The 14479-nt window shown below is 37.2% G+C and overlaps 1 protein-coding gene across 1 annotated transcript; it reads right to left on the bottom strand.

Moving 5' to 3' along the window:
- Nucleotides 1-1870: 1870 nt before the first annotated feature.
- Nucleotides 1871-2293, bottom strand: LOC149235719 (uncharacterized). The gene has a single exon (XM_089368637.1). It carries the CDS (start codon nt 2291-2293, stop codon nt 1871-1873), a length of 423 nt encoding a protein of 140 aa, XP_089224763.1.
- Between the last annotated feature and the right edge of the window lie 12186 nt (nt 2294-14479).

Below are 14479 nucleotides of genomic sequence, written 5' to 3'. Positions count from 1 at the left end.
ATGCGGAGAAATTCTGCTATGGTAGCTTCTCATGGGGCTCTGAACATTTGGGAGAAGTGTCTAGTGCCCATGTCTGCAATTTGACTAAAAGTGTTGGCCTCCCTGCCATTTTGATCCCTTAATTTCCAAATTGTGTTGATTAATTTCCTCCCCCTAGCACATTGCTGGAAGAATTTAGTATTTTCATCCCCGACCTATAGCCAAATGGCTCTACTCTTTAATCTCCAAGTCTCCTCTTTCTGTCTTAAGAGTTTAATCTTTTCTGCTTCCAAACTAATAAGTTGATTCTTCCTTTCAATGGATATATAACCTGAATTGCTTGTGTCCTCCATCTCAACAATTTCAGCTTCAATCTTCAGTAGAGTAGCATCATCTCTTTTCTTTTTTCCTTTTGCCCATAAAATGGTCCTATGCTTGATCTGAGACAAATTGCTAGATATGACTGCATCCGGAGAAGAGTTGGTATCTTGGCAACAGTGGATCCATGATTCCTTTACAATATTATGTAATTCAGTCTCCTCAAGCTAGGCTAAGTTGAATTTAAAAGGAGTATTTGGCTTACAATTTGAGTTCTTGACTTCAAAAAAAATTGGGAAATGATCAAAAATACCCCCAGATCCCACCCACTGTCTTATTCTGTCCAATCGATCCACCAGTTGCACTTTAATGATAAATCAGTCCAATATTCGGGCCAGTGCATCCTCCCCAATTCTCCTATTGCGCCAAGTAGGCTGAATTTTGGCCATGTCTATATTCAGGAGACTATGTGAGTCCAATAGGTGCTCAAAATATTCAGTTAGGGGGCCAGTCTGAGCTCGTGAGCCCCATGATTCAGCATGTCCTAATGAGAAGTTTAGATCTCTGCCAATGATGATATTGTCCTTATTCATAAATGATGAAGTCATCAATTTATCCCAGAAGCCCACACAGTTATGACAGGGCCATATATATTTATCAAGCGGAGTGGGGTGTCAAGTTCAATAGATGTGATGTTTGCTCCCAATACTCCTTCACATCCCCAAATGTTTTCAGTCTTAACAGTTCTATTATTGAAACCAATGGCACATCCGCCCTATTGTCCTCTCACACCAAGGGTATGAAAGGTCTAGCCATGTAGGATGGATTTCATAATGGTGTTGATTGCATCTCCCTCTCCCAATGTCTCTTGTAGGAATAATACATCTACCCTTTCAAATTCAAAAGTCTCCTGAGGGCCAATCTTTTGTCTGGGCTGGCCAAACCCCTACAGTTGTAAGATAGGCACTTCATGGGGTAACGAATTTAGGGTTACCTTGTGCTCCAAGACCCCGGTAAATGGAGGTTTGTATCTTGGTCGCCACCTCAATCCCTGCCTTCTAGATGGCCTTAGATATAAACGATTTCCTTCCCTGGTGATTTTCTGAGGTTTTGGCGGGGGGGGGGAAGTCATCACCCAGGCCGAAGGTAAGTTGAGGCTTGGGATGGGCAAGGGATCAAAGATTATATCTATGTTGGGAGCTATTTCCCGATGATTCAGCCCATTCATATGTGAGGAGGGGTCACCCTCAATAGTGGTAGGATCAGTGGCTAGGTTGGTTTGGGGGGGGGGGGTAGCAACAAGACAAGTGATGGGACTCAAATTGCATGCAGATAGACTAGAACCTAATGCAACAAGTGATAAATTGGCATATACATAATTAAAAACATGACAAGATATGGGAGGAGAGGATGTGAGTGTACCCGGAATCAGACCAGTTCTAGAGGAGTGAGATCTTGTGACCCTTGTAGAAGGAGGCCGAGCATTCGATTGTTGAGGAGTCTTCCCAGTATCCCTCTGTCACCTCAGGGGTTCTGTTGATGCATTATGTGCAGGAGTCGATCTAATATCCAATTATGTTTGCGTGCCCATTTTCGTTTGTCTCTTAGGAGACTCGATATGAACAGATGTGATCAACGGGAAGTTCTTGTACAAATGACTGACTTCATGGCAGTGCCTGCACCGGAATGGTACCCCCTCATAATCCAAGATCTTCCGTCTAATGAACTCCCTAAATTGCAAGCAGAGAATTCCCACGCGTCCTTCTTTGGTATCCAGGTGTACCAGAATTCTGGCAATGGCGATGTTTCCAGATTCAATGTATGATCTATCATGATCTAGGTATATCCCCAGATCGTCCCCAATACACCTAAATACATCCTCCAACCAGAATTGCAGAGGTAGTCCTGGTAGTCGAACCCATATTGGTCCTGCCCCCAATTTTTCTTTATCAGGATCAAAAAGTGGTGACCATCGCTTAAGCAGTATCGGTGCCATTTCTATGTGCTAGAACTTAGACAACACCAAATTTTCCTGGTCAGTGTTTGCGAAAATGAGGCGAACGATCCTCGCATCATGGTAAGAATGGTCGATAGTTGATCCAGGATGTGTCCCCAAATTTCCACAGTCCATCATTTTAGTCTTGTCGTGGTATAGTTCCAGACTCTAACTTTGCCGAAAAACACGTGCTCTCAGTGTCAGTTGTCTGCGCCATTCTTATGCCTTCTCCAAATACTAGCAGTCGTCCACGCTCCCGCACCTTAGTACACTTTGATTTTTTTCGCCCGTCCTCTGGGGGTGATTTATTGGGGAATTTTCAAGCACCTCTGGCTGGTTATCATTTGCATTTGATACCTTAGTTTCTTCTTGAGTCGGTATATGTTGAGTTATGCCCTTGAAACATCCAGAGGTTCGAATTGAGTGTTGTGGGAAAGTAACGCTTGGGACGGCACTTGGGTTGCCAGATATGTTAATCCATAGGTTCTCGAGGCCATACGTAGTTTCTTCATGACTGAGTAAACCCCCAGCTGCTATGGATGTTTCTCTAGGTCTAGATGTTTGATATGCAGTCTATTCGAATTCCCAATATTGTAGCTCGGAGGAGATGATATCTTGAGTACAAGTTGGGTTGGTCATCTCGTAGATTGTATATAAAATTTGAAGCTGCTGTAGGGGTCAGTCAGACAAACCCTAGATCATTGAGGGTGGACACATCATCCTCCATATCAGTTATAAATGCCCAACCTAGTCATCTAGTTCACGTGGTTCTCCGATGATTGCCTGGTTGGACGTTGAGGTGGGTCATTCATCCATATTGGCGTTGAATCCATCGAGTTTGAAGAGTATTCAACTATCTCTTCCTCCATGAAAACATGTTTGATAATGGATGTTGTTGTTCTGATGAAAGTGCTCAGAAACGGTTGCTGCCTCCTACCGACAAATTCCTTACCCAAAGGATATTCTCAACTGCCCTTCGGCCAGTCAGTTAACCCTTCACTGCGTGCTCCCCATTGCACCTATTCCAAAAAATTACTAACCCCATTCAATCTTGTCGAGATCCCTAAGTCGCTAGTTGGTACCAGTGTCGTCACCATTTTTGTCTGTTTTCCTCTATTGTTCTAAGGTTTTTCCGCTGCACCAAAGCTCCTTTCTCCTTCCATCCATTACCGATATCTATCTTCATCATCTATTAGTCAATGTTGCTAGAGAAAAAGAGGGGAAAATGTTGAAGTCCGAGAACTTGATATGAATCCATTAAACTCTTGAAATGTTTGCAGTAGGCTGCAATGGAGAACCTCACTTGTAGAGGTGCCCTCCTCCTCTAAAACTCACAAAGAATCCTCCTTTCTTAATGTAAAGAGACAAGATGCAATAATTAACATTAGTTCAAAGATTGAAGGGCATTTTCATAACATTTATTTCAACCATGATGATGTCTTTGCATTATAAAGCCCAACCCTTCTTTTCCAATGTGGGATAAAAGGCAAAAATATGTTTCAAACAATAAATTTTGACCATTAAAATTAGCTAGGACAACAACAAAACTAAGCACGGCCTTACATGTTGGTCAAGAAGAGTGCATGTTAATTGAGGAGACTTGTTGGCTAAGAACACTAGCCACCCTTTCTCCCTGGTTTCATGCCTTCTCTATGATTTCTAGTTGGTTTTCTCTTGTTTCCATGGCGGGCAAAACGTTTCTATATATGTTCTCTCTCGGTGCAGGGTTTTCGGGCTTCCATCATGTTTCTTGGGGTTCTGAATGTCATTTTTCTTCATCGTTGTTTTATGTCCTTGGTTTACCAAATTGTTAATCAGGTTTTGGAGTCACCATTAGCAGCCTACTGGGATTCATGGCACATCCTTGTCTCTTGGGGATTTGTTAATTTTACTTAGGGCTATATTGTTCTTTGCTTTAGATAATTGCATTACATCTTTTACACATTGAATTCATCCCACAAAATCATAACATCATTAGCAAATATATAGAAAAAAACAATAAAATTAGAAATGCAGTTGAACAAAAAGGACAACAAAAGACAAGCATGCACAAATAGAGACACCGGAATTTGGTCGAAGACCAAGGAAAAAATCTAAAAGGGGGAAAACTCAAAAATCAATTCTTCTTCTTCTATTAGATATTCATTAATTGTTCAACTGAGATACAAAGTAAATCCAAAGAAACATACATCAACCATTCATCAAGGTTATTACTTACTTCTCAGAATTAGGGTTTCTCTTTAGGAGTACTATATGCAAGGTCTCAAAGATAAGAATAGTCCTGAAATATATATATATATATATATATATATATATATATAATGTCATGAATAAATACCATTACTAATTTGTACTGCAACTATGCCATACATATAACTGAGAAGAACTATACATATAATTGCAGGGAAGCCATGCATGTAACTATAGAGGAACTGTGTGAATTGATGCCAACTATATCACACAGATGTAAATATGTAACGCAAAGATACCATATCAGTGATGTGAGATCATTGAGTCGTGCCATAAAGGGAGCAGTCCTATACATATGGAAGAGATAGACATAAATGTGAGAGACTGTAACCAAGAGCGAGACCATGTGCAATCATATCGAGACCATATCCAATCATAGTGAGATAAGAGCAAGATAGTAGCTATTTTATAGAGACCATACCATATGCAAGATTGTATGCCATTATGGTAGGATCATGTCAAAGCGAGATCATTGTTATTAGATATACCATACAATGATGTGATTCCATGGGATCATGCCAATATAGTGATGTCATACCAACAATACGAGATCAATAATGTGAAAGTCCTGTACACATGGTGTGAGAGTCCTAGAGCCATTCGAGAGACTTGTGACATATGCAAGAGACCTAAGGAACTGTGCCATATGTGGGAGATTGTGTGCCATATAGAGCGAGTCATGTAGTCATTACAGTAATGTCAAAAGCAGAATACCAATGCTAGTTCCATACCAAGAGTGAAAGAGAAGACTTATGGAACCTTAGACTCATCCAAAATCTCAAACCAATCTCTATCATCCAAAGTTGCAGACCCACGAAGTTTCAGAGAGATTCGAATTTCATGCCAAAGTGGTTATCAGGATTGGGAATTTATAGTTGTTTCCATGAAGGGTCATGACCCTTGGATGAAGCCGACATGAATCCTTTAGAATTTGACCTTGAACTTTTGGCGGGAGAATTAAATTTTAAATTCAAATAATCACTTGAATATAAGTTCCTTCATAGTTATTTTCAAAATAAAATTTGCGCCAAATAATAATAATTTCTTTATCAATTTGAATTTCACCTTTTGGGTTTAATATATTTCTTAAGGGAAATTCTTCTTGACGTTGCTTCATATTTTAACAGGATTGGCCTATCGCTACCTTGGTTCATGGTTGCGGTCTTTGGCGTTTCCTTGTGTGCAACTCATTTTATTTTTCAAGTAGCTCGTCTTTGGTCTTGGTTATGTGGCTTACGGGGCAACTTGTTCTATGTTTCATTTTCGGAATGTCAACTATCCTCTAGGGTTTGTTTGTGGGACTTAGTGTTGGATTTGGGGTTTTTGTTGGTATTCTCATAACTTTTAGGTGTGTTATCTTGCTGCCCATTTTTGGGCTGGGTTTTTTGGGGGTTTCGACCTTGCTAGAATTTTTTTTGTGCATATGGATGTGATGAGGTATGTTGAAGCATCTATAGGCACATCCAAGCCGGTCAAAGCATATTTTGGATGTATTTTTTGACGATTTTGCGCTTGTGCTTGTGATGAGGCCTGTTGAAGCATCTCCAAGTGCATCCTAGCTAGTTTAGAGCATCTTCTAGCTATTTTTTAGTTTGCGGGTCTTGGGCCCTTTTTTCTTCAGTTTTATGTTGGGGTTTGCTAACCCACATTGTAATGATTGGTTTCCTGTTCATTGGGCCATATCTGGTGCTTCTTACGAGGATATTGGGTGGGTCTGCGTGCCCTACTATCTTGTTTATGATATTCCATGATTTAGACTACATGACATATGGGATATATCTTGGCAATTATACATATGTAAACAAATTTTATATTAATAAAATATTGTTGGTTTTTTCTTTTTGAAAAAAAAAAATGAGAAGCCTTCATTCGGATTGAAAATTATTCAAAATTATAGTGTTTTAATTACATTGTAGATTTTAGAAATATTTTAAAATTTGATAATTCGACATGCTATACTTCCAAAAAGATAATTTGACATGCTATACAAATGGCTTGTTGACTTATTGCTTATTGGCTAAAGTAAAGACCAAAAGAAGTTTGGGAAGAAAGAGCATGTTTTTTTTTTTCGCTGCTGGAAAAGAAAAACATTTCATTTTAGAATGTGAGGTCTTCAAAGACAGCATGCCGGAAAAGGAAAAAAAATCATTTTAGAATGTGAGACCTTCAAAGACAGCAGGGGAAATTATGTAAATGTTCTAACAATTAGCTCTTGGGATAATTTACTCAGCTAGAGGTTTGTTGAGAAGCTACGATCACTCATTTTGAGGTTATATAGGAAAAGGGATGAATACATAAATCATATGGTGAGGCAGTTTGTCCTGTAGGCTATCATTAGCCTCATGAACGTTAAAAACAAATCTTTCGTTCTATCATCTTTTTGGTGAGCCTTAAACCTCCAAATAACTACGAATGTCTCTTCTTAGCTTGTGATGTTGCTTAATGTTTGATGTGCATGCTAGTTATCTTGCAAACATTATGAAATGCATGATCTAGAAATTGTTGTAAGCACACCGACCAAGTGGCATTCATCAAATGACAGTAAAAACAACAATTGCTAGTAATGCGATTTTCTTTCTTTTGTGCAATCCCAATAATCTAATTTGGAATTACTAAATTTTAAATATAAATATTTTTAAAAACAAGAAACAATTAACCTAGCTATCATTTATTTACAAAATATTTCCAAAATCTACAATCAAAATACTCAATATCAAACAAACCATGTGCATTCTTGCAGATTAAACTAATTTAAGCTTCATACCCACAATTAACACCATTTCCTTTAATAAGGCACACACCTGCATACCCACAACTAACTCCATTTCCTTTAATAAGGCATGCTCTTTTTCAGATTACACCAATCACAAAGGGAGGGAAACGGTTATACCAAAAAAATTGGAAATTATAACTGACACTTCGGCAACAATAAACTCCAAATGAATTCAAAAAACAAAAAAAAAAATCCCCACTAAATAGTCAACACTAAAACCAAATATTTATGCATAGAAAAAAACATATTTTCTCCTCGTTGCATGATTACGAGAACCTCTTCGAAGACAAATATCATAACAAGATACTATTATTAGTCCCTGCCATAGGCAGTAGGGACTATTGTAATTGATATGCTTTGGAATATGAGTCATTTTTAAGGACTATAAATACTTTAACCAAAGTCTTGTTGTATATGTCTTAATTCACATTTTGCTGAGTCTATTAAATATCAACATTGAGTTTCGTAATCCAATCACAATATTGAGATCTTATTTGGCCTCTTAATGAGGCTAAAATCAATTATAATGTCTAAAAAAAAATTAGGTTAAAGGAGAATTCTTTGAGTTAAAAATGTTGTCTAGTTAGTAATGCTAGTGTTTACTCTAGCATTACTTTCCAACATCAGTGGCCCATCTTCCCAAGTACAACTACATGCAAATGTACACGTACAACCACATGTAAGTACGTGTTGGTGTTCTCGTTTGCAGGTGGTCTTTCTTCGGGTCTCTCCAGGGTCTTCGTGGCCTTTCTCCTGGTTTTTGTGGCCTTTGTTCTGATCTCTCCATTGTCGGTCCGTCTTTAAAAGCAAGTTACTGTTTGCAAGAATAGTTAGCTAGTTTGGCCCCGAGCCCACCTTCTCGGGCAATATGAAAGAGCAGTATTATACACTGTTTATAGTATAGAGCGATGAACTGGCAGCTCCTTACACAAACAACTCCTTACCCAGTTTGTGTAGCCACTGCATTTTGCATCATTTTTGGATGCAACCTTGATGTTTGATGTTTGCAGCTCCTGCAAACATGCATAATTGCATTATAGATAGGTAAGTAAATTCAATTTGTTAATTGCATGCTTCATAAGTTCGAAGCACCAACAAGAATAATAAAAAAATGTCAGTGAAAATCTTGCATGATCTTCTTATTTTTCTTTTAAATTCATTTACTTTTTCTGTATCTATGTATCTTTTTATTATGTGTGTTTAATAAATAATTCATTCATTCACAGTATCCATTTTTAATAATGCATTCCTGGTATGAAATGCAATGTTGATAAAGAAAAACCCAAGAAATATTACAAATTTAACCATTGATACATCTGGTTATTCAGGATAGCATTCTCTTCCTTCCCCAACTTGAAGTTCAGGATGAAGCCAAGAAAAATAATGATTGGAGGGAAGAGTTCAAGGTTGCCAAGTCCGTTTCAAATTAGTTTTAATCTTTCTCGTTCTTGCTTGAAAAGTACAGGAAATAATGTGAATTAACAAATACCGAAAACAAAAAAGCACTTGCAAAAATGAAAACAAAAGTTTAATTACAAAATTAACACAAGGACAGTCGATCAAAGTGGAGACCTTTCTATATAAATTGAAACTCTGAGTAATTCATACTCTAAATTTGCTTGGTACAAAAGCAAGGAGAAGGAGCCTTTCCTTATATATGGTTTAGTCGAGTAGGGCAGAAAACGAGAAATATTTTCCAGACAATTTAAAATTTGAAAGTGTTGATTTTTTAATTTTTTTAACCATATTTTGTGTTGTGTTCTACAGTAATTTTCTCTTTGAAGATAGATTTGCTGCTACTAAAGAGTTTAAGAGTTTACACAACCCTTAAACTATATCTTTGAAGAGTTTTAGAGGATTTTACAGAAAAACTGAATGATGAGAAAAACAAGAAATAAAATGCTGAGAAAAACAAAGTTGAAATCATGTCGCGTGAATCTGGCAAAGAACTAACTTATACATACCTTATCCATACCTTGATGTAGCCAGATTTTCAACTGCTAGTTGCAAATGGAGACGAACAACATATCTCAACCAATTGTTCTCCCATTTCTGACAAGGAAACTTTGCGGAATCCACGTCGAACCATGTAAAAAATTGCCTACTAAAATCGTTTCCTTGATTGTACATTTAAATGCGGAATCCACGTCGAACCATGTAAAAAATTGCCTACTAAAATCGTTTCCTTGATTGTACATTTAAATAAAAAGCAAGGCTCGCCTTAACTCTATCACACACTATTCGTTATAACGCAACTCTAGTGTTCAAATTAAACTCTGTATCCAATGGAAACAACAACAATTTCAATTAAACAAGAACAATTGCATTTCAATTTGAAAGCAGAAGGAAAATTACAACAAAGACCTGGTAAATAACATATTGACATGGAATTTAAGCAAAACCATTTTCCCTTCCTAAAGGTCGAAACCCTAGCTTGGATTCTACTAACTTTATACTCACTGCGATTATGGAAGAAGTGCGTTGAAATCGAACTTCAGGTCCCGTATCGTGATAATTTTTTTTACATAAACACGCACTTGAAATATAGAAATTAAAATCTACAAGTCTACATTCATCAACATCAAAAAGAAAATCAAGATAAGTATGAGTTCAACAATCTATTAACCTGTTTGTATTACTTTTTCTCAACCAGAAACGGTAGACATTTGAACGAAACCCTCAACTCATTAGCAATAGAAACTTATCAATCTACCTAGAACCCATAAACGATCTTCGAGTCTAGAGCCAAAACCTTACAAAGACAGCTAGCCAAAAGGAACAATATAAGGGTGAATTGTTGTTAAAAAGTGACGTTTGAATTAAAAAAATACCCACTGGTCAGCTTTACGAAAGAGAGTCTGAACCAGGAGATTATGGATCTACAGAACGCTCTTCATTGTCCATGTACATCACACATTATATAGTAATCATAGTTTTAGGAAAGTTAGAACCACACCCTAGAAAATAGAAGCTAATTCCTATCCTGATATATCGTGAACCAATTCAATATTATAGGATATTCTCCATTATCTCTAACACTAATGGGTTCACAAATATGCCTAACATCTCCCTAAACATTTCAAACTTAATTTTGCCAAGAGGCTTAGTGAAAATGTCTACAACATTATCACATGTATTACAATATACAAGATGGATTTCTTTTGATTGCACTTTCTCCCTAACAAAGTAGAATTGTGTATCAATGTGTTTAGTGTTCTTGTGAAACACCAGATTATTAGCAACTTTGATTGTCGCATCTGATTTTTGTTGCATCTTTCTGTTCTTCCCCGACATCTTGGAGAAGTCTCCACAACCAATCTACCTCACATGTTGCTGCACACATAGCTTGATACTCTGCTTTCACTGAAGACAAGGAAACCCATGTAATAACCTCGGATCCAATGCTGAATGCATAGCCTGTTATGGATCTACGGTCGTCTACATTTCCAGCCCAGTCTGAATCTGTAAATCTTGTCAATCTAACATCAGAGGAATCAGTATAAATAATACCATAGTCTATAGTACCTTGTAGATACCTCAAAACACATTTCGTTGCATTCCAATGACTCTCAAGTGGCTTGGACATGTATTGACTTAGCACACTGACTGCATAAGCCAAATCTAGTCTAGTAGTGGTCAGGTAGATTAGGCTCCCAACCAGTTGTCTATAAAGTGTCGCATCTTCCTCTTTAGAGCCATCCTCACTCTGAAGTTTAATGTTCTACTATAATGGTACTGCTACAGCCTTACACTGATCCATCCTGAATCTTTCCAGTAGACCTTTAACATACTTACCCTGGGACAGAAAATTTTGTCCTGAATCTCTCCAAATCTCAAGACCCAAACAGTATCTTAATTCACCAAGGTCTTTCATTTCGAACACATGTGACATTTGTTGCTTGATTTCTTTGATTAGAGCAATAGCATCACCTGTAATAATTAAATCATCTACATACAAAGAAATCAACACTATGCGCCCCTGTTCATATTTCATGGTATACAAATTAGGGTCATTTTTACATCTGTTGTAGCCAAGTTGGAGAAAAAATGAATCAATCTTTTCATACCAGGACTTGGGTGCTTGCTTTAATCCATAAAGAGATTTCTTTAATCTACAGACTAAATTTTCTTTCCCTTTCTAGACAAACCCCTCAGGTTGCTCTAAATAAACCTCCTCTTTCAATTCTCCATTTAAAAATGCAGACTTTACATCTAGTTGGTGAATCATCCAATGTTTCTTAGTAGCTAAAGCAATCAATATTTTGATGGTATTTAGTTTAGGGGGCAAAGGTTTCTTCATAGTCAATGCCTTCTTTTTGTGAATACCCCTTTGCTACCAATCTAGCTTTTAATTTATCTATAGTTCCATCTGCATTAATCTTTGGTTTATACAACCATTTGCAACCTATGGTTTGTTTCCCTTTAGGAAGTTCAACCAGCTCCCAAGTGTTGTTCCTAATTATAGATCCATATTCCTGTTCCATAGCTATTTTCCATTCACTATATTCATTTGCTTCCTTATAATTATAAGGTTCAACTACATTCATCATACTAGTTATAAAAGAATTTTCCTTGTATTTAGTAGGCAATTGAGTTTTCCTACCTGATCTTCTAAGCGTTGGTGTAGCTTCTGACCCATTCTGAGTTCCCTTTGCTGGACTCGGCTTGATTGTTGCATCACCTTCTTTTCCTTCCTGTTGTTACTCATTTCCATCACCTGATTCATCACTTCCTTCTTCCACCAAGAACAGAATATCCCATTCCTCATTACGCTTATCAGATTCTTCATGATCTTGCTCATGGAATATGACATCTCTACTAACAAAAATCTTGTGAGTAGAGGGATTAAATAATATATAAGCTTTATATTGTGAACAATACCCTATAAAGGTACATCTGATGGCTTTTGAATCTAGTTTTCTTTTGTCTTCCTTTGGAATATGAGCAAATGATTTAGACCCAAAAACTCTTAAATGTTTTACTGCGGGCTTAAATCCATATAATGCTTCATAAGGAGTTTTAAACTCAAGACTCTTTGTAGGACTCCTATTTTTCAAATAAACTACAGTATTCAATGCTTCAGCCCAAAAACCATTCGAAAGATCCTTACCTTTCAACATGCTCCTAGCACATTCCACCAATGTTCTATTCTTTCTTTCTGTTACTCCATTCTGCTGAGGAGTATGGGGTACTGTGAATTGTTGTAATATCCCATGGTCTTTACAATACTTGATAAGCTCATCCTTCCTGTATTCTCCCCCTTGATCGGAGCGAAGAATTTTTATATGCTTCCCTGTTTGCTTTTCAATCATGTTTCTGAACTGCTTAAAGTATTCAAATGTGTGACTTTTCTTACTCAAAAAATATACCCAAGAAAACTTTGTGCAGTCATCAATAAACAATAAAAAATACAGTGCACCTCCTAATGACTTTGTTTGCATGGGTCCACAAAGATCTGAGTGCACTAATTCAAGTATGTCTCTTTGTTTCTTTTCTACTCGAACAGGGAATTCTTCTTTATGCATCTTTCCTAATGTACAAGCATCACAATCATTATGCACTTGTTTTAACATAGGAAGATTTCTTACCATTTCCTTTTTCTGAAGTAAAAGCAAATCATTGTAGTTGATATGACCAAACCTCTGATGCCACAACTCTTCTGTAGTCAAAATCACGGCTATCAAATCTCGAACTGGTGCTGGTCTTACATCCAATTTGTACACACCTCCTGTTCGAATTCCTGTAGCAATAGTCTTCATGCCACCTAACAAATTTTTAATATAACAGTTAGATTTAAAAAATTCAACTTTAAGATCTTGATCTGTAATCATGGATACAAAAATCAAGTTCTTTGTTACACCGGGCACATACATGACAAGTATGAATTTGTCTTACAGTACCATTAGGTAAAATGACCAAAATTTTCCCACACACTTTGATCTGATGACTTCTATCATCACCTAGGTATATTTGTGCTCTGTCGTTGATTTCTTTAAAATCTTCGAACCATCGCTTGCTCCCCGTCATATGTGTTGATGCTCTCGAATCTACATACCAGATGTCTGGATCAACATTCTCATCAAAGTCTACCATCAACAATCTGAAGTTCTGCTCATGATTATCATTCGCGACATGACCTGCATGTCTTTTCTGCTTCTAATGTTATTCATGATATTTATTCTTTCTACACTCCTTAGCTATATGACCAAGTTTTTCGCAATAAAAACATTTAATTTCAGAGTTGTTTCTATTCGGATGCATACCTTGAGTCTGATTTGGTCTTTTCTGTGAGTTTCCTCCGTTTTGCTATTGCGGATTTCCTTTTCCTTTGAAGAAGTTCTTCTTCGCCATCAACGCAAGATCTGCACTCTGGGGCTTCAGAGTCGATCTTCTTTCTTCTTCTTGCATTAATATTCGTGGCATTTCTTCAAACTTTTGGATTGTCTCTCTCGCGTTTATCCCAGTGATAAACATTTGATTGTCATCGGTCACACCATTCATGGTAATTGTTACTAGATCTGTATCTACAACTGTATCACCAATGTCTGCCAATTTGTTCTTCAGATCTTTGATCCTCGCTATGAAGGAAGCAATTATTTCATTTTCCTCCATCTTCAGGGATAAGATCTTGCTCTTCAGGAACAGAAGACAATTTGTATTCCTGATCTCATACAAATCCTTCAAAATTCCCCAAATTTCACTTGCTGATTTACATTCTTTGATATGTGGTATGATGCAGTATTTCACTAACATCTTCAGCAGTGTCCTTGCTTTACCTTCTTGCTTCTCCCAATTTGGTATTGATGTTGATCTAGCTGTTGGCTTCTGCTCATCCCCATTTGCAATCATCCAAGCACTTTGCACTTCTAGCAAAGTCTACATCTTGAATTTCCAATTCGCATAATTGGAGCCATCGAGCTTGTTATTCTCATTCAAGTATGCTTCAATCATTTGATTATTCATCTTGGTGATTAAAATATTTGACAGGTAAATATATATATATATATATATAGATTTACCCCAGATCTATGTCAAAGATAGAAATCGTTGATCTTTGCAAGCCCGATTTCTGGTATATTCAACAGCCTCTAGCACTGGCTGATCCCTTGTAATCTGTGCACCCTCTCCACGCATAGGGTCATCGCAGCCTTCTCTCAGCAACC

The sequence above is a fragment of the Pinus tabuliformis genome, chromosome 8 (assembly GCF_031772625.1).
Source record: "Pinus tabuliformis cultivar Carrire ecotype Pingquan chromosome 8, CPIR1, whole genome shotgun sequence".
NCBI lineage: Eukaryota > Viridiplantae > Streptophyta > Pinopsida > Pinales > Pinaceae > Pinus > Pinus tabuliformis.
This window is presented reverse-complemented; position numbering and strand designations above follow the sequence as displayed.